Raw genomic sequence first — 22562 nt, forward strand, 5'->3', positions numbered from 1 at the left:
AGCAGCAGTGGCTAAGAGGATTTTCAAGAGTGTTTTTCAGTCTGGTTACTCTGGGTAACAACACGGATTGTTATTCAAACAGGCAGGCCAGGCCCAAGAACCAACCATTTCAACTTTGAAATGGAATTCTGGGGACTGGTTTCATATGCAAGTCTTGTGAAGAAACTCAGTGACAGTCTCTAGGGAGCACAGGTATCAGGGCCCACGTTCCTCACTGGAGCCTGACTTCTCGGACTTTACATGTGTTTCTACAGTGATACGTCAAGTCCCCAGAAAAGGGGAAGCCCCCAAGGTCCCCAGGCTGCAGCCGAAGGCACTTCTACAGTGCACACTCAAACACACAGAAGGAGGGAGAGGACATGCTCCCCAGCTGCAGCTCTGAAGAATGTTTAGATCCAGGAGACAAAGCAGTAGGAAAGGTTCCTCCTTTGTCTCCCCTGCTGGTAAGTTGGTGACCTAAGCTAATTCATTGCGTCTCTCTTCCTTCCTTTACCTGCTGGAGCTGTTTGATGCTGCTGTTATTGCCCATTTTCTCCAGGTGGGCTTTGAATGCCTGGATGCTGGCAGCACCGTCCGAGAAGCGACGAACCGGGGAGAAGCGCTCAGTGGGGAGGTGAAGAGTGTTTGAGTCCTTGTAAACAGAGCTAAACATATGGGGAAGTGGGTTAGTGGGGCCAGCTGAAAAACACTCAGCTACAGAGACATTTCATTTACATCAGCTCTGCCAAGTTCTGCCTGCCCAGAAGTTCTGTTTCTGGGTGAGAAGTAAAGTGTCATTAGTTGATTTATCACCCGCATGATACAGTGTTAGCAAGTCCATTTTGTGCTAGGGCCGGTACATTTTCTCTAAGATTTTGCTAGCCTAATTTATATCCTAACCAGATTATAACAGGGGCACCAGTCTGTAACTGGCCATACGACCTGGCCTGGCACTTGGTTCCACCGACCTGCAGAAACCATTCAACGGCTAAGAACTGAAAGGCGTTTCTCCATCTGAGAGCCTTTTTCATTCACCGTACCTCAGAGTTTACACAGTGACATTTTTGCTAAGCTGGAGCGTCCCTATATTCCAGTGGGATGGGAATACTTTCTGCTATGAAAAATTGTTGCATGTTCATTGTCACGGAGTCCCCGGGCGATGCTCCGGAACTGCTCCCCACCAAGCCAGTCAGGACTTTGGGGAGCCTCCTCTCCCTTGGAGCAGACTTGTTCAGGGCAAGAAGCTCACACGTCTTCACCTCCTGGGTCTCTCCTTGGAGCATTCAGCATCCTCTGCCCCTCCGTGCGCTTCCCACAGCGAGCCCGCCTCAGTGGGGTCCTGGGGAAGCCACCGGGTTCTGCACCCCCACTTCGCAGTCAGACATGACTCTTAGCCAGCCAGTAAAACAGAGATTTATTCGATGACAGGAACAGGGTCTAAAACAGAGCTTGTAGGTACAGAGAACCGGACCCCTCGGCCGGGTCCATTCTGGGGGTCAGTGAGCCAGACCCCCACGTCTGCCCTCAGCCAGCTCCAGACTAACCACCCCTCCCAGCCCCTCCTCTCTGCTCAGCCCCTTTCCCGGGCCAGGAGGTCACCTGATCCCTTTGTCTCCAACACCTTCAGCTGGCACCTTTGCAGAGGAGGGGTCCAGGCCATCAGTTGCTAGGAGAAAGAGGGTCAGGCATTTAGGTGCACTGGCCCTTTGCTCTGCCAGATACTTAAGAACTGCCATGGGGACACTGAGGCACCAACACAGTACTCAGAGAAAACATTAAGAACTTTCCCAGTTCGTCACATTCATCTATCTGAATTGGGGAAGTAGGAGCCAGTCAGGAACGCTGCTGTCTTAGACGAGGTGATTCTGCTGCTGGGAACAGTTGTCTCTCCATGGCAAGGCCTGTTCTTTAAGAGGAGACCCTAACAAGCACAGCTGGAGCTTGCCTGCTCAGTCTAATTCTAAAAAACAGTTGGCCAGCACCTTAGGAATTCTAATTTAAACAAGCCCAGGAGCAGGACCAGCATAACAACCGCCTCCCAGTCCTACCCCAGACGCTTTACTTGCGGGTACACCTAGAGAGAGACTTCACTGAGAGAAGGGCAATCCACTGGATTTCCAGAAAAGGAGGAAAACTGGAAAATACTAATTTGTGCATCAAAAGGGGCACCAGTAACCCTGACATCTGTGGGGAATGGAGGTTCCCATTTGAATGCCAATAAAGCTTAGACCACCACCTAGCAGTAAGACCTGCCTCTCTCAGCACACACAGAGGCTTCCAGGATCTTCCATTTCCTAGATGACACATGCTGGTGAACTCATCAGACCGGTTTATTCCAAGCACTCACACACATCAGGCCTTGAAGATGAGGGAGTTTTAATCTGAACATGTTCTCCCAAATGCTGCACATCACGTGACTACAGAGGGATAGAGTGGGGGGCGGTGGAAGGTGTCAAAAAAGGAAGCTGCACTTGTAGGGGGCCCTCAAGACAAAACCAATGATGGCAAAACAAAAGTTTTAGAAACACTTCTAAGTCTCCAGTGTGTGCAGATAAAAACTGCTCTGTCACAGCACCAGTGGACGGGGGTGGATAAGACTCACACCCCAAGGGTAGGAAAGACTCTGGAGAGGCACTAAACCCATTGTGGGGGGGATGTGATGACTTTGTTTCCAGGAACAAACTTCCCTTTCAATCTGGGTTCCCATATATGAGTCAAACCCAAGCACATTCATCCTCAAGACTACATCTTTAAGAGTATTACAACACACTGTTCTCTCTCCGCCCACAAAGGAAACACTAACACGAGGACCCAGTTAGTTTTCTGCCCAGACGGGTTTAGCTTTGTACCAATTCAATCCACACAGAAAACGAGTGGACAAAGTATTGCTGCAGCAATGGTCATTGTCTATGAAAGGCCCTTAGGGAACCAGTCTTTAGAACATCCCTGCGGATGGTATGGTTGTAAAACAAACAGAAGATAATCTAGCTCCATACAGTAGTGCTTCAAACTGAATTACATTAGACGGACAAATTGGTACTTTAAATATTTTATGTACATACAGAGTTCTCTGCTAAAGCCTGCTCTGAAAGAGAAAACAGAATCTATGCTAGAGAAGCCACCCCTAGCAGGAGTAAGATTCTCATTCATGTTGTAACATATCCAGGATGTCAGTTCCAGTTATTTTCACATGTTCAGCCCTGCTTGGTAAAATGTATTTTAATTTATTACAATTTTAAATATGTTCCAACTAAGGTTAGAGTTGGCTGGCTGTCATGTTCCCTTTCTACCAGTCAGCAAGCCAAATCTGTCCATCTGGCCTTCCAACTCAGTAACGGGCAGCAGAAGCAAACGAGGAAAGTGAGCATTGTGCATCAGATTCCCTAGCATGCTGGGATGATGCACAGTAACACTGCCCCTGGCACTCCAGACTGGCTTTCTAGACTAACATATGTTGAGACCTTTTTAAGTACAAACCAGTTTCAAACAGACTAAGTTAAGCACCCAAATAAAAGCTGGCAGCTGCTCAACAGCCAGTACTTTGTGGTTGACTGCAGGTTTTGCCACACTACAAGAGTGTCTTCCACTAGCTATGTCTGAGGTGTACAGAGACTTCCAGCTACTTGGTCTGGGGCCAGATTTGATTTTCAAGTTTCTCTTTTTAACTCATGCATGTCTGTAGTCCCACAGGCTTACAGGCCTCTGCTGTGACATATAATATGCTCATCATTGTGAATCTGGAATGAGCCAATGCTCTCTTGCACATGTGAAAACAGAGAAGCAGGCACACGATGAGAGATGAGAGCCAGTGGGGACAGGATAGGCTCATTCTAAAGAGCCGTACAACAATATCTCAATGGCTTCAATTAAACCTCCATTCTGAAGTGACCCTGGAAGCAGAACATACAATATTTTCTGTTTATTTACTTTGCAACTGTTTTTCTTCTCTTTCTATTAAGCACTCAGTGACCCAGGAAATCTTACCCCTCCTTTCCTGCCTCCCTACAAGTGTTTCTACCCCGGAGTAACTCAAGGTTTATCTTTTGTATTCTAGAGTTCCAGCGTGGCACCAATGGCGACTCATTCTGCTCAGAGTTCACCTGTCTTTGCTGATTACACCAAGGCTCAGCTCAGCAGGTATCTGGCTACAATAAAGCATGCTTTAACAAGCTTGCCAGCGTGAGCTAGTTAGAGGATTTAACATGAGCACAAATCTGCTCTTCTAGGTAACTGCTTTCTCAATTGTTCAGCAACTGAAATCAAAGAGAAATGAGCACGACCATTTACACTCTGCTTTGGGGTCTGGGGGCAGTTTTTAAGCTGTGTCTGTAGCAGTAGTGTCTCCAATTTGCTGCAGCATCAAAGGACTCAGTAGAATTAATAGTTCTCAAAGTCAGGAGTCCAGAATTTTAGCTCACTTGGATCCAGTTTTGCAGCAGTTCCCTCAGCCACAAAAGTTATAATTGTTCTCCCTCAACCCTCTCCACTAGAGGATCAGATTAGAAACAAGACGACAAACAGGGAGCTTTGCACGGAGACTCTGCAGTGGAAACACACAACTCTGGCGCAGTGAGGTATCTAACCCTACGTATAGTTTACTCCTGGGGCAGCCTTTCAGACAACATTCCACTACTGAATATTCCATAGCAGATTTACTACTCACTACAGGGTTGAGCCTTCTAGTACATTAACAAAGCTTTTCACTAAACTGGATGGCTTAATCTTAATCCCAGCCCCGGGGCAAAGGCAGCCATCCTGGCAAATCATCTCCAGCCACAGAAGTGGGACTGGAGGGGAAGAGCCAAGTGATCCCTGCCTGTGAACGCACCATGCACTTAGCAGGGGAGGCGCCAGTATCTGCTCAAAAATGAAGCATGTCCAACCGGGCCAGCCAGCTTCTGCTTTGGGGGTCTGCTCCTGTCTTCTTTTAACCCCTTCATGCCAAGCTGGATTTTTTCTGCACTCCATTCAGACGACATCTGAGCAGGTTCCCTGGCACAGAGCTGCCCGAATGGCCGGTGCCATTACTCACCGGTGCTGATCGGGTACCAGGTGTGGAGCCCAAGCCCGGGATCGAAAAGACTGCTGTCCTAGCTGCCTCTGCAAGTCTGGAGGGATTTCAGCTGTAGGGTTGGTCATTGCCAGAGTGTGCCTTTTTGACCTATTTGCCAAGTATCTGCAACAAGCAGGAGCATATTTTATAAGTGGAAGAGACTGATGGGAATACTCCAGAAGAAGGGAGCAGAAGCAGATAATCCAGAGTCATTAGGAAAGAAAAATGCTCGCTGCAGTGCTCAGAGCCTGCTGTGATTTGTCCAACACCCATGAAAGAGCAAACCGTACTGCCAGTGTCAGTCAGATTTAAGGGACGCTAACTGCTTAGTGGAGGACTAAAGTCATAGCCAGTGGCAACCTCGGTAAGAAACAGAATGACCATTCATCATCTCAGGAGAAAAGCTCTGCTTCATCTCATGGGGAATTCTCAAGCACATTCCTTTAGCTCTAGTTTCAGTGACTAGTTAGTTTCTGTAGGGATTCTTTCTCCTAAAGTGGAGCTAGTCTGAACGGTAACAACACTGTCTGCCTTACATCATACGCACTGTGCCCAGGGGACTGGTTGCATGAGTAATGCTTCCCGCTGGGCACCATGCAGACAGACGCTGTGCACGTTTCCCTGCGTAGCTCAGCCTGCGCACTTCAGTCCTCACCTGCAACGTTCTCAGTCTTGAGTCTGAGCAGAGATCAGCACACTGAATGGTCCCACATCAGATGATGGCATTTACAACATCGCTACCGGCTGGAGATTAGGCTGTGACCTGCCCTTTGCACTGTGTGTGTGATCTAACCTGGATCTGAACATAGGTTCAGAGAGAGGAACAGAGTGCATGTAAAGTGCGCCATCTAGTCCCCACTCTTGGACACTTTAAGCAGAGCCTGGGAATCAATGTATGGAGGCTGCACCAATGATGCCTAAAGCAAAAGTGGCACGGAAAAGCGAGGAGCTAATTCAGTCCATTCCCTTCCTGGAGCAGCAGCCCCGGCCCTCCGAGAGCTTCCATCTTCGGCTGTAGCCAAGTTCAGGGCTGGTTTGGGGATTTTTAGCCCTATTGTTCCCTTTGTGTTTTTGTTGGACGCTAAGGCAGGAAGGGCCTGATTCAGTGAGATGGCAAAGGAGGCAGCTATCCTTGGATAGTCTTCACTCTTGGGCAAGCACCAGGACAGCTCTCTCAGGTGCTAGCAATGGTGGAAAACACTGAAAAGGTTTGGGGATAGAGTGGAATCAATGCCTGCACCCGGACTAACCCTCCCACCATTGCTAACTCGGGTGAAGCTGCATTGGTGATGAGTTATGGCTACAAAGATTCCAGCCCCCCACAAAGCCAGAGGGTAAAATGGGAGTTAAAAATACTTTGATTTGATTTCTTTTTAATGTCTGTAACTAAAACCTGTACAGTAGGGGAAACAGCAGCCCTTAAAACTATGGCTCTGCAAAAAGCATTCTTCATTGACACAAAAAGCAGCCAGTTAACAGAATGATGAGTACTTAGCGGTGTGGTGACTTGCCAAAATCTGAGCCAGTAAATGTTTGAGATCCATTAGATGGAGACAGGGAGAATTTCCCAAAGAGCTTCACAATTGTGGTTTGCTACAATCATTTTATTTCATGGCTCCAGGGAACAATCCAATCATGAACTGCAAGTGTTTGGCTGAAAAAAAAGTTTTGCAAGCTCCGCAGAGATGTGATTGCGCCCTGGGCACGGGGAATGGAACACATGCTATTTCAAGGTCAGGCAACCTAAAGCAAACAAGGGCAAAAGTTGCTCTGCGGTCATTGCAGAGGGCATTCAAACCAGTGTTCTGAAAAGATAAATATTAGCTTCTGTCCCTGGTGTTAATCCTGTTTACTCTTCTGCCGGTGATTAGTGGCATGTCACAGCGTAAGAGGGTGGGGAGATGGAGGGTTAATGTGCACCCATGAAGCACAGCTGAAGCCTGGTCCCGTCCAGCAGCTATGGAGAATGTGGCATAAGCACACACAGGGAGAATTTGGGGGTAATCATTTCAAAAGTAGCTAAGCCCCATTTTCAAAGGTGACTTAGGTACCTCAGAAACTGCATCCCATGGACTTACCGTGAGACTCGGGTTCCTAAGTCCTGCACGTATTTTTGGAAGTTTTATCCTTGGTCTCAAAACCCTGCCTGCCAAGCCTGACTCTTGGAACCTCAAAGGATTTGGCTGAATCAGATTTTAAACTATGGACACATGGGCAGTTTGCCAAGAGCCGCAGGGCTTCATCTTATTTGCCCCAAATGGAAAAGGCTGCAGGTATGTTCAGCTTTACAGTTTGGAGCAGGGGCCCATGGAGACTGCAGTCCCAGCTTGTAACTTCTGCACAGATCTGAGCGGTGCCACCACTGGAGAGCTCTGACGCCAGAGACAACGTTCAGTATCGACTGAGGGCAAGCTAGGGCATGGCATGCTGGAGCCTGCAGTGTCCACGGGCCATGCCTCCATAAGAAAGATAAGAATGACCATGAGTGGCACTATATAGCTTCTTGGGCCACACCTGGGCTACCCAGAATGTGTAGACTCCTAGCCACTGGAAGCACAGGGCATTTTTTAACGTGCACCATGTTTGGCTGTTTTCTAAGGCCAAGGAGCCAAGGGAATCTTGGCACATGCCCTGGACAAGCTACTGTTGTACCCAGCTGTCCATCGCCATTAGAACCTTTCTGTTTTACAGCACTGAGACCAGTGGAGTTTAAATCCCCATAATATTCCTAGATCCCTTGTAAATGGCTTTAGCAGCAACTCCCTCACTTCTATACCTGCCTGCTGCCCACTTGGCAGCAATTTGCATCCTTCTTGGAAGGGCAATATCTATCAAAGCTGAGAAAGAGCCTGTTCTCACCAAGTTCCTGCCCACCAGAACTGGGGAGAATCCATGGAACTTAATAAGGAGGATCATCTGCACCAGTTGCTTAGCAGAAAAACTAGCTAAACAAAAGCTACTCTGGAAGGATTAGCAAGGACAGGATTAGTGTTTTCGGTACATACTTTGGCTGAGGAGAGAAGTGACATTTCGGAGTTGATATTGGACCACATCTCACATGTCGGAGCAGACTCTTTCAGGACCTATTGCTATGGCTAGAAGTCTAAATGACTACAGATACCCAAGTTTTTATCAAACTCACTTCAAGGCATCAGAGTTGGATGTTTACTGCAGGTCTTGGTCCAAAGGCTGCACAGATAAAATGAGACCGCTTCCCCAGTCACTCAGCAGGGATGAGGGAGGGTTCAGTGTCTTAGTACTAACTATGCAGGTTAGTTTGGTTTGCATGCTGGTGCACCCTAAGCAAAGGAGTTTAGTACTCAGAGTTTCTGGATACCTTATTTTCAAATAGCCTGCAGAATTTCAGGTGATGTCAGGTTCTTTTACCGAGTCAGTGTCAGGTAGAGTAACTGCCTGGTGCAAACAGGCACCCATAAAGGAAAAGTTGAAACTTTCACCATAATCAACACCTGCAGCTTGGGATGAGGTTGATTGGTTGGGTTTTTCTAAATCAGCTTTAGGGCACCGCAGGGTGAGCCTCTCCAGCAGCACAAGGGGAAAGGCCAACGGACGGGATGTTACCTCTGCACAGCTTCCTGATCCGGCTCCCCATCGGAGCTCTCCTCATCCACGGGGGTAACTGCTGGCACTGCCTGAGGAGAGAGGAAAGGGGAACCATGGGCTCCAGAAGGTGGCTTATTCAACACTATCTTGGGCTGCAGAAACCTGACCTTCTGGAAGAACATTTCAATACCAGACATTTGGGGGCACTCAGAATGCTCCTCCAAAACACCCTCACCATCTCACCCTTATATAGGGGCAGTTTCTTGTGGTGCTAGCAGGAAATTCAGTAATACACATACCTCCAAGGGGAAGCACTGCCCACATTAACACCCCAGATTAACACTGGCCGATTTTCCTTTCTCTCATCAAATAAAGCAAGAGAGTTGCCAAGCTACCTTAGCAAGAGAGTTACAAACATCATGCTCATCTCAGCACTTCTGAGGAGGAGAAATATTTCAATTACTACTAATAAATGAGAAATAAAAGGCCCATTCAGCATCAGCATGGGACATTCCTCACAGCAGCAAGACACCTGGCCTCTAGTGCTAGCAATTTTGTGCACGTCATTAATGGAAGGAGGAAGATACTCAGCTGGGCAGATTCCAGCTGAAAACCCCAGGAAGATCCAAGACAACCAAAAAGAATAACATGATTAGAAACCTGGATGGTGACCATAATATTCATCTTTGGAAACATGCCCCAGACACAGACACTTCCAGTGGGAAGGAGACAACCAAATGGGGGGCTGGCTCGAGGAACACGTGTGCCCCCAGTGGTCAGCACAACTCAGATAGGGCTACAGACAGCCAGGCATGCCAACTCTGAATGCGGGGCTCCCTGGCAGCAGGGTCACGAAGGAGGAGACCAAAAGCCAGACACTAAGCAAGCAGCAATGTTGAAGGATCTCATGAGCTAGGGCACGGCTGCCAGGAAAGGAGAGGTGCTTGTGATGCACACGGTAACTGAAGGGCCAAAGTAGTTTAAGTGCCAGGAGCATAGGCCTCGTGGGAGAGGGAGGCTACCAGCCCTTCTGTACACTGCACTGAGGAACAACACCAGTCACAGCATGGCCAGGAACTTGCTGATACTGGCAGTGAAGCCACCGTCTGTTTTAAATGGTTCCTTTGAATCCTGCTTCAGCTTTGCCTCTGGAGAGCAGATGGGTAGAGAGGACCAAAGGAAAGAGTGAGGAAATCCTCCCAAAAGGGAACATTATTGTAGGATGAACATCCCGGAGGAAGGAAAGCAAAAGCAAATGGCAGGTGGCGAGTCCCTGCCAACACTGGGAATCTGGCATTTCATTCCCTGTTCGCCCCTGCAGTTCTTTCGCACATGCCAATCTTCCCCTACCCCCACCCCGCCTTTCACTGCCAGTTCTGCCAGCAAGACGACATGTTTGTAAACATGCCACCAACTCTCTTCTTCCTTTGCTACTTACTGGCGTCATAGTGACAAGCGGGGAAGGGCCTCGTGGTCGCTTCAGCAGTTGTTGTGCGTGCAGCTGGATATTGGCTCCACCGTCTGAAGCCCGCCGCCCCAGAGGGCCCATTCCATTCAACAACTGCAGAGTGGGGGGCTGCAGCAAGGACTGCTCCTAGTAAGAACATAGGGGAGTTATCACAGAATACTCCTCCTCTAGAGCCTCCCAATGGAGGATTTAGAGCACTGTATAAATACCAGGGAAACAGCCTCGCTGGCCTTGGGTGAGGGGAATGATCTTCAACACCTTACTCCTGGGGAAACTGAGGCACAGAGTGGTGGAATGACCTGCCCGAACTCTCTGTCAGTGGCAGAGCTGGGAGTAGAACCCAGATCTTCCAACTTTCAACCCTGAGCTTCAGCCACAAGGCAGGCTGGGCCTCTGGGTTTCACACGCTTGGAAGCCAAGGACCACGGTCTGATTTGTTACTAAAATCACTGATCTCCCCCATAATTTCGATTGTGGGGTGTTTGTTTTTACTCGGAACAAGAAGAGGGACAATCCCAGGTGGTAAGCGACATCCAACAGAACTAAGGTCCAGGCTCAGCGATCAAATGGATCATTAAACCTATGGAGCAGACTCGGGGCTTCTCCAAAGCACCAGCCTGTATCTCTGCGTCGCACTGTGGGGAACATACACAGCAGTTGGTACCTTGTACTCCAGCTGGCCAGTCGGCTGCAGGTTCTGCATAGGCAGCATATTGGGCATGAAGTTCATGTTTGGAGTCACCTGCAGGAATGGAGCCTGGGGAGTGACACGAGGGAAGCCTGGCAGGAGCTTCTGGAGATCTTCCATGACTTCCGTGCTGCGCAATCACATTCAGAAACATGGGACTTAGAAATACCCCAAGCAAACCAACCTATCTGCTTGCTAGTGTCAGCTCTGCTTCTCAATGGCTTTCCTGTGGATTCCTCCAGCTCAGGAGTGGGGCCTGCACCTTAAGTGTAGCAAGTTCTTGATTTTTAATGGGCCCTTAGGTTCTCAGAATTGGGATTTCCCAGGGCTAACCAGTCATGCAAAATACAACTGCACTTGGCATCACGACAGGCTCTAGACACTAAGACATTAAAAATAAAGTGGCTCATAGCTTTCTGACCTCCTTTGCCTCTCTGTCCAACACAGCCCCCAATTAAAGCCATCCAGAAATAGCAACTGATTCATTGGGGTAAGGAGGAAATTGTGTCCCTGCCTGAGAGGCCTGCCAAACAGGTCACCGGGAAAACGGATTTTTCAAGTGAAAAGCCATGGATTTCTGCTATTCAAGTGGCACCCAATTCCCTTCCCCCACCCAGCCAAGATCATGCTTTTGAGCAAGAATCCCACCCTGCCACTCCATTCACCGCAGAGCTAGATATACCGGGAGCAGGAAAGCAAAGGGATTGCACTCCTAGATATTGAAGGGTGGGATTTTCGACGTGTTTTTACCATTAAGATATGAATCCATCATTTTAGTAGATTATATAAAATCTCTGACTTTTCAACAGGAGCAACCCAAAGGTCTAAGAGCTTCTTACAACCTCCAAATCAAAGCACTGTACGGTACCCAGGTGCCTCCAAGAGCCATGGAAAGCCAGAGAAATCTCTTCCGTGGATTCACAGAGAATGCCATGGGGGTGGAGGGGGACCCTTTGCTCCCATTCAGGAGAAAGAGCCTGATACTAACCGTGGGTCTGCAACTCCAACAGTGTGCCTTCTCATTGAGAGATAACGGACCAGGGCTTCAGGGGATGGCTCTTCCCCTTCGTCACTGTCCAAGTTCATTGTTCCATCAGTCTGGGGCGGGGAAAAATACAAGAGGTTTTGAATCAGGTGCCAGAAGCCCAGCATGTCACTAAGAAAGGGTGCTCATAGGAGCCAGCAATGGAAAGCAACTTGCCTCTATGATCTGGTTCTCAGGGTTAATGAGCTGGACTTGTGGCACACTGATACTCATGGGGTTGCCTGCCTGTTCCGCCTGCAAAGCAGAAGGAATTAAAACCATGAGCAAGCAGGTTTCTTTTCCATTTTAAAATCTGCAGCAAAGTCCTTCAGGTTGTGACTCTTCCTACTGGTCAGCCACTAACAGCCCAGTGCTCTTCAGAAGGGATCACCTTCTTCCAAACACATTAACCACTTGCAGAAGGGATCCCAACTCCACCTCTCCCACCCATGCTCCCTTCTCAGACTCCTGCTATTGAAACTCAGCCGCATTCCCAGATACTGCACAGCAGAAATTGGAGCATTTTCATGAAGAGCAAAACAGGGTTAGGCTCCAGCAGCACGTTGGTACAGCCACTTGGGGAAGAGGGGGCAGATCCAGGAGCCAGTTCTAAGCTGTTCTTTTCAGCCCACCCCTAGGAGCAACTCTCTCTACTCCTTGCATCTCAACTCAGCAGCTTCTGTGCCACTTCTCACAGCCTGACCTCTGTTAAAGCAAGAGTCTGCTCCTCAGCAGCTCCTGTTGCCAATGGAAACCGCTTCCTCACACCAATCCCAGGTCACAGACTCTCCGCTTCTTAACCCAGAACATCCCCCTCTCTGCCCTTCGCTTACACGGACGTCTGCCACTGCATTACAAGGTAACTAGGTACAGTGGGTTGGGGCAGGCTTTGCATAACTAAATGAAGTTGCAGTCTCATGGCCAGAAAGTTGCAAACCCCAAGAGTACAGTAACATTGACACATGAAAATCTACCACTCAGGCAAAGAATCGTCTCATCTCTCCTTACCAGGATGAGGACATTCGTGAAGGAACTCAAGTTATTTTACTTACCAAGCTAAACAAACAAGCTCTGACCAAGCTGAGCTTTGCAAGGCTGGAGGAAGTCATGACTAACCCTGCAGCGATGAAACGACTCCATTGACGTGGGACCCACCTGGATGTTAGCTGGTGTGGGGAAGACCACGGTCCGTGGCACACTGGGAGGTGCTGTAATGCGCAGATTCTTATGTCTCTTTAATCGGTCACAGAGCAGGCTATAGATTGCACTATAGTGATCATAGGCATCTGTCCTTAGTGACTAGCAAGGGAAGGATAAGAAGAGATGAATTTATTTTCTAGTAAGGAAAATAAATCCCCTTCCCTTCCCAGACCCTCTCTGCAGAAGAAAGCGTTAATTGGCAGGTGTCATCAGCCACCAACATGACATGTACCAGCTGCAGGGGACAGCCCGGTAACAGAGGCACTTGCAAGCTGGTTTGAGTTACCTGTAGCGTGCGCTCTTTGTCCAGCCCCATCTCCACCATTGCTAAGAGCACGTCTTCATTCAGTGGTTCCATCTGCCTTTCAATCTTCAGGTGCTGACATTCAGCTATTAACTGCAAGAGCACAGAAAGACTGCCAGTGCTCAGCACCCCGAGAGTGGTAAACGTTCACTAGGTGGAGCACGCCATAAACCACCAGTGCCACAAACCTACAGCTGGAGGGCCCGCAACCCATGCTGCAGCTCGGCACAGTATCTAAACACTGAGGGCACAGTGGCCTGCCTGGGCAAAGCAGGAGCAGAAACAGCATCCCACTTCACACTAGCATGTGATTTTGGGGGCCAGCTACGTTCCATGCCAATGTGACTAGAAACCAGGATCCCAAGTATAGCATCAGCAGGGCAATCAAAGAAACTCAGTGGCCTGGAGATACCGAGACTAAGAGAAAGATGTAAGACGATGAACGATCTAGACTCCAAGAGAGGAGAGGGCACTAAGACAAGGACGACAGCGCGTAAGCTGCTTGGCCCAGAAGGGAGAAAAATACCTGCATACTTGCACTTAGGAATTGTGAACTCTTAACACAGGACATTAATTTGGTTCTGAGTCACTCTAATGGTCTCCAATGTGCACACAGGGCCAGTACTCAGCCCTCCTCCCTAAAGCCCACATTCTGGACTCCCCACACCCTTTCACCCCGTAGACACACCAGAGCCTTTCTTCCTGCTCACCCTGTCAAACTCTGCATCAGCTTCCCCAAGCTTCATCCACTTGTGTTTGCAAATCTGTTCCATCGACAGCCGTTTACTTGGGTCCAGCACCAGCATGTGGCGGATCAAGTGCTCACATTCTACAAGAGAGCAACAAGAAAATGAGTCATTCAGTAGCCAAGGGCAACACCTCCCCGGGGACGCAGCTTTACACTGTGTCGGGAACAAGAGTGTATGTTCACAGTAACAGACAGACACACTGCTCTGTTTACAGGGTCACTGACAAACAGCAAAGATACACATGCCTTGTGTCAAGCCTGATTCAGTCTTGGACACAAACGTGGGATTAAATTCCAGACATTTAATGTCTGAGTTTAGTATCTACAAGGACTAGGCACACGCTCCGCACAAAGCAAAATTAAACCAAGATCTCCAGCTCAGCCCAGTTAAAAGGGACCCCATGCAGCACTGGGCAACAATAGCCCTCATTCCTCAGCTGACCAGAAGTTAGTGACTGCAAGAGGTTTTGAAAGGCACAAGGGTAGAAAGACTCCAACTCCCAAGGGACATCAATGTCTTCTGCCACTCAAGAGCCTTGGTTTTCTTTTACTTATAGCGACGTGCCAGACAGTGTTGGTGCAGACCCTGCATTAGTACAGCAAAAATCAACTTTCAAAGTCGTGGTAACGTTTTCATTGGATTTTGGTTGTGCAGAAGCTTGCTTTGAAAGCATTGATATTTGGGGCCAAACCTGTCTGTCTGTATATCTTTAGACCTGAAGAGCTCTGTGTAAGCGCAAAAGCTTGCGTCTCTCACTAACAAACAGTTGGTCCAATAAAAGACATTATCTCACCACTCTGTCTCTCCAATATCCTGAGCCCACCCGGCTACCCCACCACTGCACACATACCTTTAATTCAGAATACTTCCCGCCTATGAACCACCCAACACCAAAGCCCAGTTTTTGAATGAAATTCGAACTCACTCTTTCATCGAACAAGCAACCATCAGAATCAACCCTGTGATGTTTGTTACAGCCTGTAGGTGGCACACATCTACTCTCCGCCTACTTGTTTACTCTGGCAATGCAATACAGCCCATATTTCAGGGTTGAAGGGCAAACCACAATCACCATCTAACAGGCTGCCAAGGCAGGATTACCAAATGCAGGCTTAATGCAGGAAAACACGTTTCCCCAACTTCCTTACAATAACAAGCACCACCACCGCACCTGAGCTAAGCTTACACCATGTAAACTGATGACAAGTTCAATCTGAAGCCAGAGAAAATGTCTTATTTTCAAATTAAATTTGCCATTTAAGTATGCTATAAAATATGAGCTGGAGTCTCCCCCAATAAAGATGGAGGCTTGTCTGTAGTTAACAACAAATTATACGTTTTCATGAACATTATTTTTCTTATTTACAACACAAGAATCTCTTAAAAAGAATGAACAGTATAAAATTAAGATGCAAATTCACAGTGCAGATGTTTTTAAAAAACTATCAAAACTGGTTCAATAAATTAAGCGTCAATTTAGATGTAAAGAAATACAACACAAGTTGTTCCTTTCACATCAGGCCTAGCCATAATCTGCTTAAATTTTCAATACTGCATCTTTCTTATCTTGGCCATTAAAAATGCCCAAGCACCACACTGAATTCCCCCTGTGCAGCCACTGCCAACTGCACTGCAGCAGCTATCGCTCACACCACTTATCTAGCTCGCACATTGTGCCAGCTAAGTCTTCAGAGCAAGAAAAACCTCAACGTATTTCAGTGAAAGAAGATACACAGGGATCCTTTTCAATGGCCAATGCAAGGCACCAGCCCTGCGACAGCAGAAGTTATGAATGAAGGCTGGGGAGGAAGGGCGTAGTGTTGCTGTGTCATCTCTACGTGAGGAGCACTGTCCTGTCCCAGAGACTGGACAGATCTAGGAGTGCTTTAGGTGCCCTACACATTTTAGTATAACATTTCTGCCTCAGTGGAAGCATTTAGTTTCTTTCACAGAAGTCTCAAGGACTCAGGATGGAAGCGTAGCAGTTAGCAGCTAAGCCAAGTGACTGCACATCACAGGCAAGGAGTGATCAGCACATCAGGAGATAAGGTGGCTTTTCATTTGGCTTATGCCAGTTGTCACATGGGACCCCAAAGCAGTTTGCCTATGGGTCTGTTCCCAAGTCTGCTACTGACTCTGCCTAGGCAAGTCACTACAGCTGTCTGGGCCTGTCTCCTCACATGTACAATGGAGAGGACACGTCCCCTCCTTTGCAAAGCACTTTGTGAGGAAGACTGCTATTGAAATACTAGGAATTACTGACATATTACCATTGTTCTACGAATCCCTACGGCACGCACAGCTACTACAGCTTGTGGGCACAATGGAGGGGGACAGGAAAGGACAGGAGGAGTCTTACTTCTGCATTTAGACAACATACAAGTGCAAGAGGACATTCAATGAAGATGAAAAACAAGCAATTTAAAACTGAAAATAATGTTTTACAGAATCCATAATTAACCTGTGGAACTCTCTGCCTCAAAGTATCAAAGGTGAGGATCTCAGGATGATTTCCAATAAAGGATTAGGCGTTTATAAGGACAATGAGAACACCTGGGATAAGGGAAATAAACCTCATTCCTTAGGGCATGAGCCACTGAGTAACGAAGGTTAGGAAGAAGCTTCCTCTGTGGGCAAGTTACTCTATAACTGCCCCCTTGGGAGTTCCTTGCATCATCTTTAAAATCAGCTGGCGCTAGTCACTGTTCAATTCAGGATGCCAGAAGGGATGGACCGCTTGTCTGATCTAGTCTTGCAAGTCCTGTTCCTATGATACACTTTTTACAGCTTTAGTGGGTTAAAGAGAATTTTTATCTGAATGGGGCTTTGTTGGAGTTTAACAGAGACACAAACGGGCATTCCATAGACACGAAACAAATGAGACTGAAGAACAGACAAGGGCAGCGCAGTCACCACTGCCGTATGCATTACAAGACTTGCAAATACAGCCATCATGGGACTGTTCCAACCACAACTCCTAGGACTCCTAAAGCAAGGCACGGAGGAGGGGCAGAGGGTGAAATTAACTCTTTAAACCCTTCATTGTCAAACTAATAGGCGACAGCTGGTGTGGCTGAATTGTCCCTTCAAGTGTTGCAGGCTGAGGGCAGAGAATGCGATGAATTCTTCATGGTTACATGTAGTTGCACAGTGCTTCGCAAAAGCACAAGGCACTTGTTAACCAGGAGGCTCAGAAGGGATCTGCTGGAGAGTCAGAAACCAGGGCAGTTTAAGCACCTGTAAAGCAATACTAGTTAAACACAGCTCTTCAGCCACTTCAGTTCTCATACTCACGGAGCTGCTCAACATGCCCTTTCAAATGGCTCAGTCCACTCCTCCAGGCATTCCCGCTCTCTCCCTTTCTGCAGTGTGTCACTCATGAACTAAGACTTCAAAGAGGGCCTCAGTCTGGAGAAGGCCCAGAAGGAAGAGGAAATAATGCCTCTATTAAATCTCTAGAACATCTGCTTCTGGCAAAGAGAATTATTTTTCCTGAAACAGAAACACTGAAACATTAAGGCTCTAACTTAAATCAACCAGAGCAAGGACATGTAGTTAAGGGTGCCACTCTGTCCTTTCCTCACCCAGCTGTGCACGGCAAAGATCTCAGACCATCAGATGCTCCTACATCTGACATAAAAGTGGTTTTGCACTTTCTTTTAAGCCACTCCCTATGCAAGAGCCAGGTTTCTTCTCCAAAGTCACATCTTTGGTGAACCCTCCCTACAGAGGTCCCTTGACTGACTAGCTCTCCATGGCTTCTTGCCTTGGCAGCGTTATTCCATGCATCATTCCTGGATTAGACTAATTTATCTGCTTTCCCTTGTTTTTTGTGACATACCATGTAAGTGGGCCAAAAGGAATAACTGAAGAAGTCACTGATTAGTACATGCCAAGGAATCAAGAGCATGTGGGGTGGGGATATAAACGACAGTGACATTTAGAATTCACTGGCTTATCTTTGGTTTGGTGGCAGTTAAGCTCTGGATACTCAAAGCTTTAGGTTGTGAAGCCTGAGATTTAGTAGGCAAGCTGAACTGTATGGGACACAGAGACCAGACAGGCTGCTTGTGACTCTCCATCCTGCAGAGATATTGCAACAGAACAGGGAGAAGGGTTTTTTTGTTTAAGAGAATTAAAGGCTCCAAGTGAGAAAGCCATTCACATACAGCTAAGATCAATGGCTTCCCTGTCTCCAGCCACAGGCTCTTCAGAGCACAACTCCAGTGTATTAAGTGGCTTAAGAGCCTGGGAGGAAACTTCTTTACGAAACCAACCTAAACAAAGGAAGGTACCATAATCATCTGTGGCTGCTGGGTTAACCCAGGGACTCTGCCTTCCCAAAGGAGTTGCTGTGCTCCTGTACTCTGCCACAATTACTTCGGACCTGACAGCTGCTATCTTGCCATTGGAAAGATGCAAGCCACATCACTTTGCAAGGCTGGCTTGGGAGATCACAACGTATTAGGAGACAGATATTAAATGCTATGTCAATTAATCCCCCTCATCATCCAGCCTGAAGCCCTGAAAGGAATTGAACTAGGCCCAGCACATCAAAGATGGGCCTTTTGGCTGGCTTCTGTTTCAGTCTTTAACACAGAGCTCTGTTCTTGATTAACTGAACTCAGGGGTGAATGGTGTCTCCACACAGAATCATAGAAGATTAGGGTTGGAAGAGACCTCAGGAGATCATCTAGTCCAACCCCCTGCTGAAAGCAGGACCAACCCCAACTAAATCATCCCAGCCAGGCTTTTATCAAGCCGGGCCTTAGCAGTTTTAGCATGCAGCTTTAGCAGTAGCTGTGCACGCTGCATTCACCAAACATTACAAATGATGCTACTTGCAGCCCCAGTGATAAAATGTTTATGTTGTGTTGCTTGTAGTTAAGTCACAATGAAGTCTAATCAATAATGATTCAGCCACACTGGTCTACTGGAGATCTCTATTCTCTCTGGCAGTGCAATTATTCACTGAAAATTCATTTTCCTTTACTTAAACACATGCCCTTTAATGTTGCAACTACAAGGTGGTGATCTGCTCTTAGAGGCTGAGTGCAGTACCATGCTGAGCATTCGCAATCAGATTATTTGTGTGCGCACACAAGTGTATCAAGAAGGCTTGTCTGAGACAGGCCCAGTGCCGGTAGGAACTGGGAAAGCTTCCTCCCCTCCAAACTCTGCCCATCCATTTTGATCCTGCACTAAAGCAGCCTCTGCTGGGTTTATTCCTACATACACACACACACACACACACACTGACCTGCAGTAAAGCCCAGGCTATCCCTCCTCCAGTGCCCCTCCCACCTCTTCCAGCCCTGACCTGCAGCTGCTGTGCTGTAACTGAGCTTCTCTCCCAAACTCTGACAGTGCTCCTGAGTCTGGATTTGCAGCATCCACTGCTATTCCAGGCTTAAACCTCTTATATGCAGCTACTGTGAATTATGCCTAGCAATGAGATGCTTTGGAAAAATGGGGAACTCTGATGAGATCAGCAAACATCCTTCCATTGGAACCTAGGTCAGGGTTTGGACCTAGGTCTCCAGAAGTGATCGACTACATCATTTAGGGATTGTGTTGCTAAAATCAGCCCAACCAAAGAGCAAAAATTAAATTCCACTCTTCCTCCTGGAGAGCAAAATAACCTGAAACCACATGCCCTATTCCCCCAGTCCAGCCCCCCCTTTAGGGGGATCTGTTGATGGGAACTGCCTGGCACATGTGGCCATGAAACAGCCCTTAGCATGAGTGTGGCTTATAACTGACGTTGGTTTCAATAAACTCCAAAAAGTCTAAAGCTAAGTGAAATATTTGGATTGACATGAAGGGGCTTTGGTAACATGTCTTCCCACAGCATACATGTAAAAATGGATGCTGCTTTCCTGGAAACTGAAGCCGTTATGTAAAGTTAGTGACCTGTATAAAACCTTCCCTCACATTCCCGAACAAGAGAGGCTAGGCAATTGCATCATCATCATCATCTTCTGAAGAGCCAGGACCTCAGCCAAGTTATTTACCCACCTATGCTACAATGGCAAAGAATCATGAAGCAACAGACTAGAAAGAGCAACATGCTTCTCCTCAGTTTTACTCTCTATCAGCAGTATTTCAGCATGGTCACGCAAGGACACAGAAAGCTTTAGCAGCACCCAAGCATTTGCTAAGGCACATGTAAGTTACAGGAGATGCTGAACATGTCACATCCCCTTGTTCTTTTCACTACTGAAGTCAAACAGTTTTCTATGCTGCTCTTATGCCTCTAAGGCGACTGTCCTGACCTCTGCAGTGTCCAGCACATTCTAGTGGAACTAAACGGAGAACAATGAGTGGATTTTGTTAAGGATTTCCTCCCCCATTCTGGCTACCGGCATGAATCTAGCATTCCCTTTCCCTTACGCTAACCCCAGGTGGCCTAAGAACTGCCCAAGATTTAACTAACTGTGATTAAGGCTGCAGCCTTCTGTAAGGGTAAGCCTGCTTCATTTCCAGCCAGTTTGTCAGCTCTCTCTCGTTCACAGATAGGGTTGAATGGATGTTCGTCTCTCAATGCCCATAACACAGCTCAGAACTGCAGGATTAATATCCAAAGTAAGGCCACTTGCTTTACCTGCTTCTCTGGAGTTATGTGTCTACAGGGGGTTCATTTAGCATTATTTTCAAGTCTCTCTCCAAGCTGCATTCTCTTGTACTAACATTACGGGCCAGATTCTGGCCCCATAGTTGTGATGAACAGCACCATGAAGTTACCACTCAAGAGCTTGTCTAGACAGGGAGGCTGCTGCACAATAAACCAGGGTGTGAATAAGTGTCCACACAGGGAGCTTATTCCACACCAACTCCTGTGTAGACACTCTTATACCACACTAGGAGTGCCTGTGTGGGGGCAGCTTAATCCAGTTCCTCAATGGACTAACCTAACCTGCTCCAAGGCACGCAGTGCAGAGTAAGGGTGGCCACATGGGAACTGGTGCAGAATAGCTACCGTATTTTAAATTCACACCTTCCTTATTCAAAAATAGCTTCCCCGTGCAGACAAAGCCTCAATGTAGGAGGGCAAAACATGGCTCCCAGTGGCATAGCTACCATGCCAAGAAGGGATTACTCCTTCTTTGTTACAGGAAGGTTTGGGAGTGAAGATCACTTTTCTAGTGATAAAAAGTTTGGGAGAGTTTCCCAGATGCAACATGGATCTGACCATTAGTTCCAAACTTCTGCTATTGAGTAGTTGGGGACTCTGGTGGAAATAAAATTCACTATCAGCCAACCTAAAATACATGGTACAAGAAAGGAAGCATGTGCATGTGCACACACAGCAAAGTGTCTACTTAAAAACTGGAGTCAACCTGGTGTTTGTGGAAGACAGATTAAATTAGAGCTGGAGTATACTGTAGACAAGCATGGTACAAGCTGCCTACAATTTAGGGCAGATATGTTTGTGCTAATCTCCTCCACAACTCTGACTGTGCAGTCCTGGCTTCCGCATAAGCAGCAACTGCCAGTGGTGTCAAACTGTACAGGGAAGATGAAAGATAAGCAAATATGTACACAGGAGTAGGACAAGGCCCCTCAACTCATCTTTTGACCCCAGATTCCCAAAGATGAGAGCCTGGTGAAGTAAGTCACCCACTTGGCTTTCGAAGTATTTTCTGCATGCAGATAAGAGAAGGGTTCAGAGTGTGCAGGAAGTATGCATTTCTTTTCTTTTGTCTCTTCCCAATGTGCATCCAAATGACTCCTCTGGTATTTGAAAAGCAAAAAGTGTATTTGAGACAATTAGTCATGAATGTGAACTAGCATGGCCAGCCAAGGTGAAAACACTGATGGAAACAGCATAGCACTTCAGTATTTTTATGTCCTGTCTGGTACCGTGGGAAGATCAGGAGTGACCTCAAGATGACATGCATTAAAAACAAAATACTTAAAATGCACTCAGAGCAACTAACATTAAGAATTTACAGCAGACAGAACTGTGGTAATCTGCAAACCCGTCTCCTGAGGGCATCTGTGAGAAGGAACATTCTACCCTAAATTAACACACTAAATGCCACAGCTTTATTAAGGGAGCACTGCTCATTAATAATGAAAGCTCATGTCTAAGTCATCTGTGTACTGTACAAGTGGCATTTACAGGACTGATGAATGCAAAAGGCTCACTTAGACACTATCCTGCAGACTTGCTAAGACAACAAGCCGCTCTGGACATACTCCAGCAGATGCACGACACTCCTCCAGCTTTCACGATGCCACGGATATTTCAGCTCGAGAACCAGGTCACTAGTGGTCACTGAAATGCAGTGAGAAAGAGAACCAGATGAAGCCAGTCCTGAGACAGATGGGAGTTACGCACAAGAATGTGCTACCCTAGCAGCAGTCCTTGAAGAAGGCTGCACAGAGCACGGTCCCTACCTGAAAGCAGGATACTGCAGTTCACACAACTAATGTGTATGTGTGGCGAGAAAGCTGGGGGGCAAAGGAGGAGAAGGCAAGAGAACACTGTCTGCAAACTCCTGCTCAGCACTTCAGTCCCATCTACCAA

The 22562-nt window shown here is 47.3% G+C and overlaps 1 protein-coding gene across 6 annotated transcripts in view; it reads right to left on the minus strand.

Moving 5' to 3' along the window:
* Window positions 1-22562, minus strand: part of SIK3 (SIK family kinase 3) — a 153268-nt gene that overhangs the window by 16298 nt on the left and 114408 nt on the right. For 2 of the 6 annotated variants that reach the window (XM_050921874.1, XM_050921875.1), the window contains 10 exons: window positions 13991-14109; window positions 13263-13373; window positions 12932-13075; window positions 11954-12031; window positions 11741-11850; window positions 10729-10882; window positions 10035-10190; window positions 8615-8685; window positions 5012-5155; window positions 494-644 (listed from right to left, as the gene is read on the minus strand). In XM_050921874.1, the coding sequence (XP_050777831.1) occupies window positions 494-644; window positions 5012-5155; window positions 8615-8685; window positions 10035-10190; window positions 10729-10882; window positions 11741-11850; window positions 11954-12031; window positions 12932-13075; window positions 13263-13373; window positions 13991-14109 (1238 nt within the window). The remainder of the gene's footprint in view (window positions 1-493; window positions 645-5011; window positions 5156-8614; window positions 8686-10034; window positions 10191-10728; window positions 10883-11740; window positions 11851-11953; window positions 12032-12931; window positions 13076-13262; window positions 13374-13990; window positions 14110-22562) is intronic. The other 4 variants (XM_050921880.1, XM_050921876.1, XM_050921878.1 and 1 more) reach the window with 3 other exon arrangements.

This window comes from Gopherus flavomarginatus, chromosome 13 (assembly GCF_025201925.1).
Source record: "Gopherus flavomarginatus isolate rGopFla2 chromosome 13, rGopFla2.mat.asm, whole genome shotgun sequence".
Lineage (NCBI taxonomy): Eukaryota > Metazoa > Chordata > Testudines > Testudinidae > Gopherus > Gopherus flavomarginatus.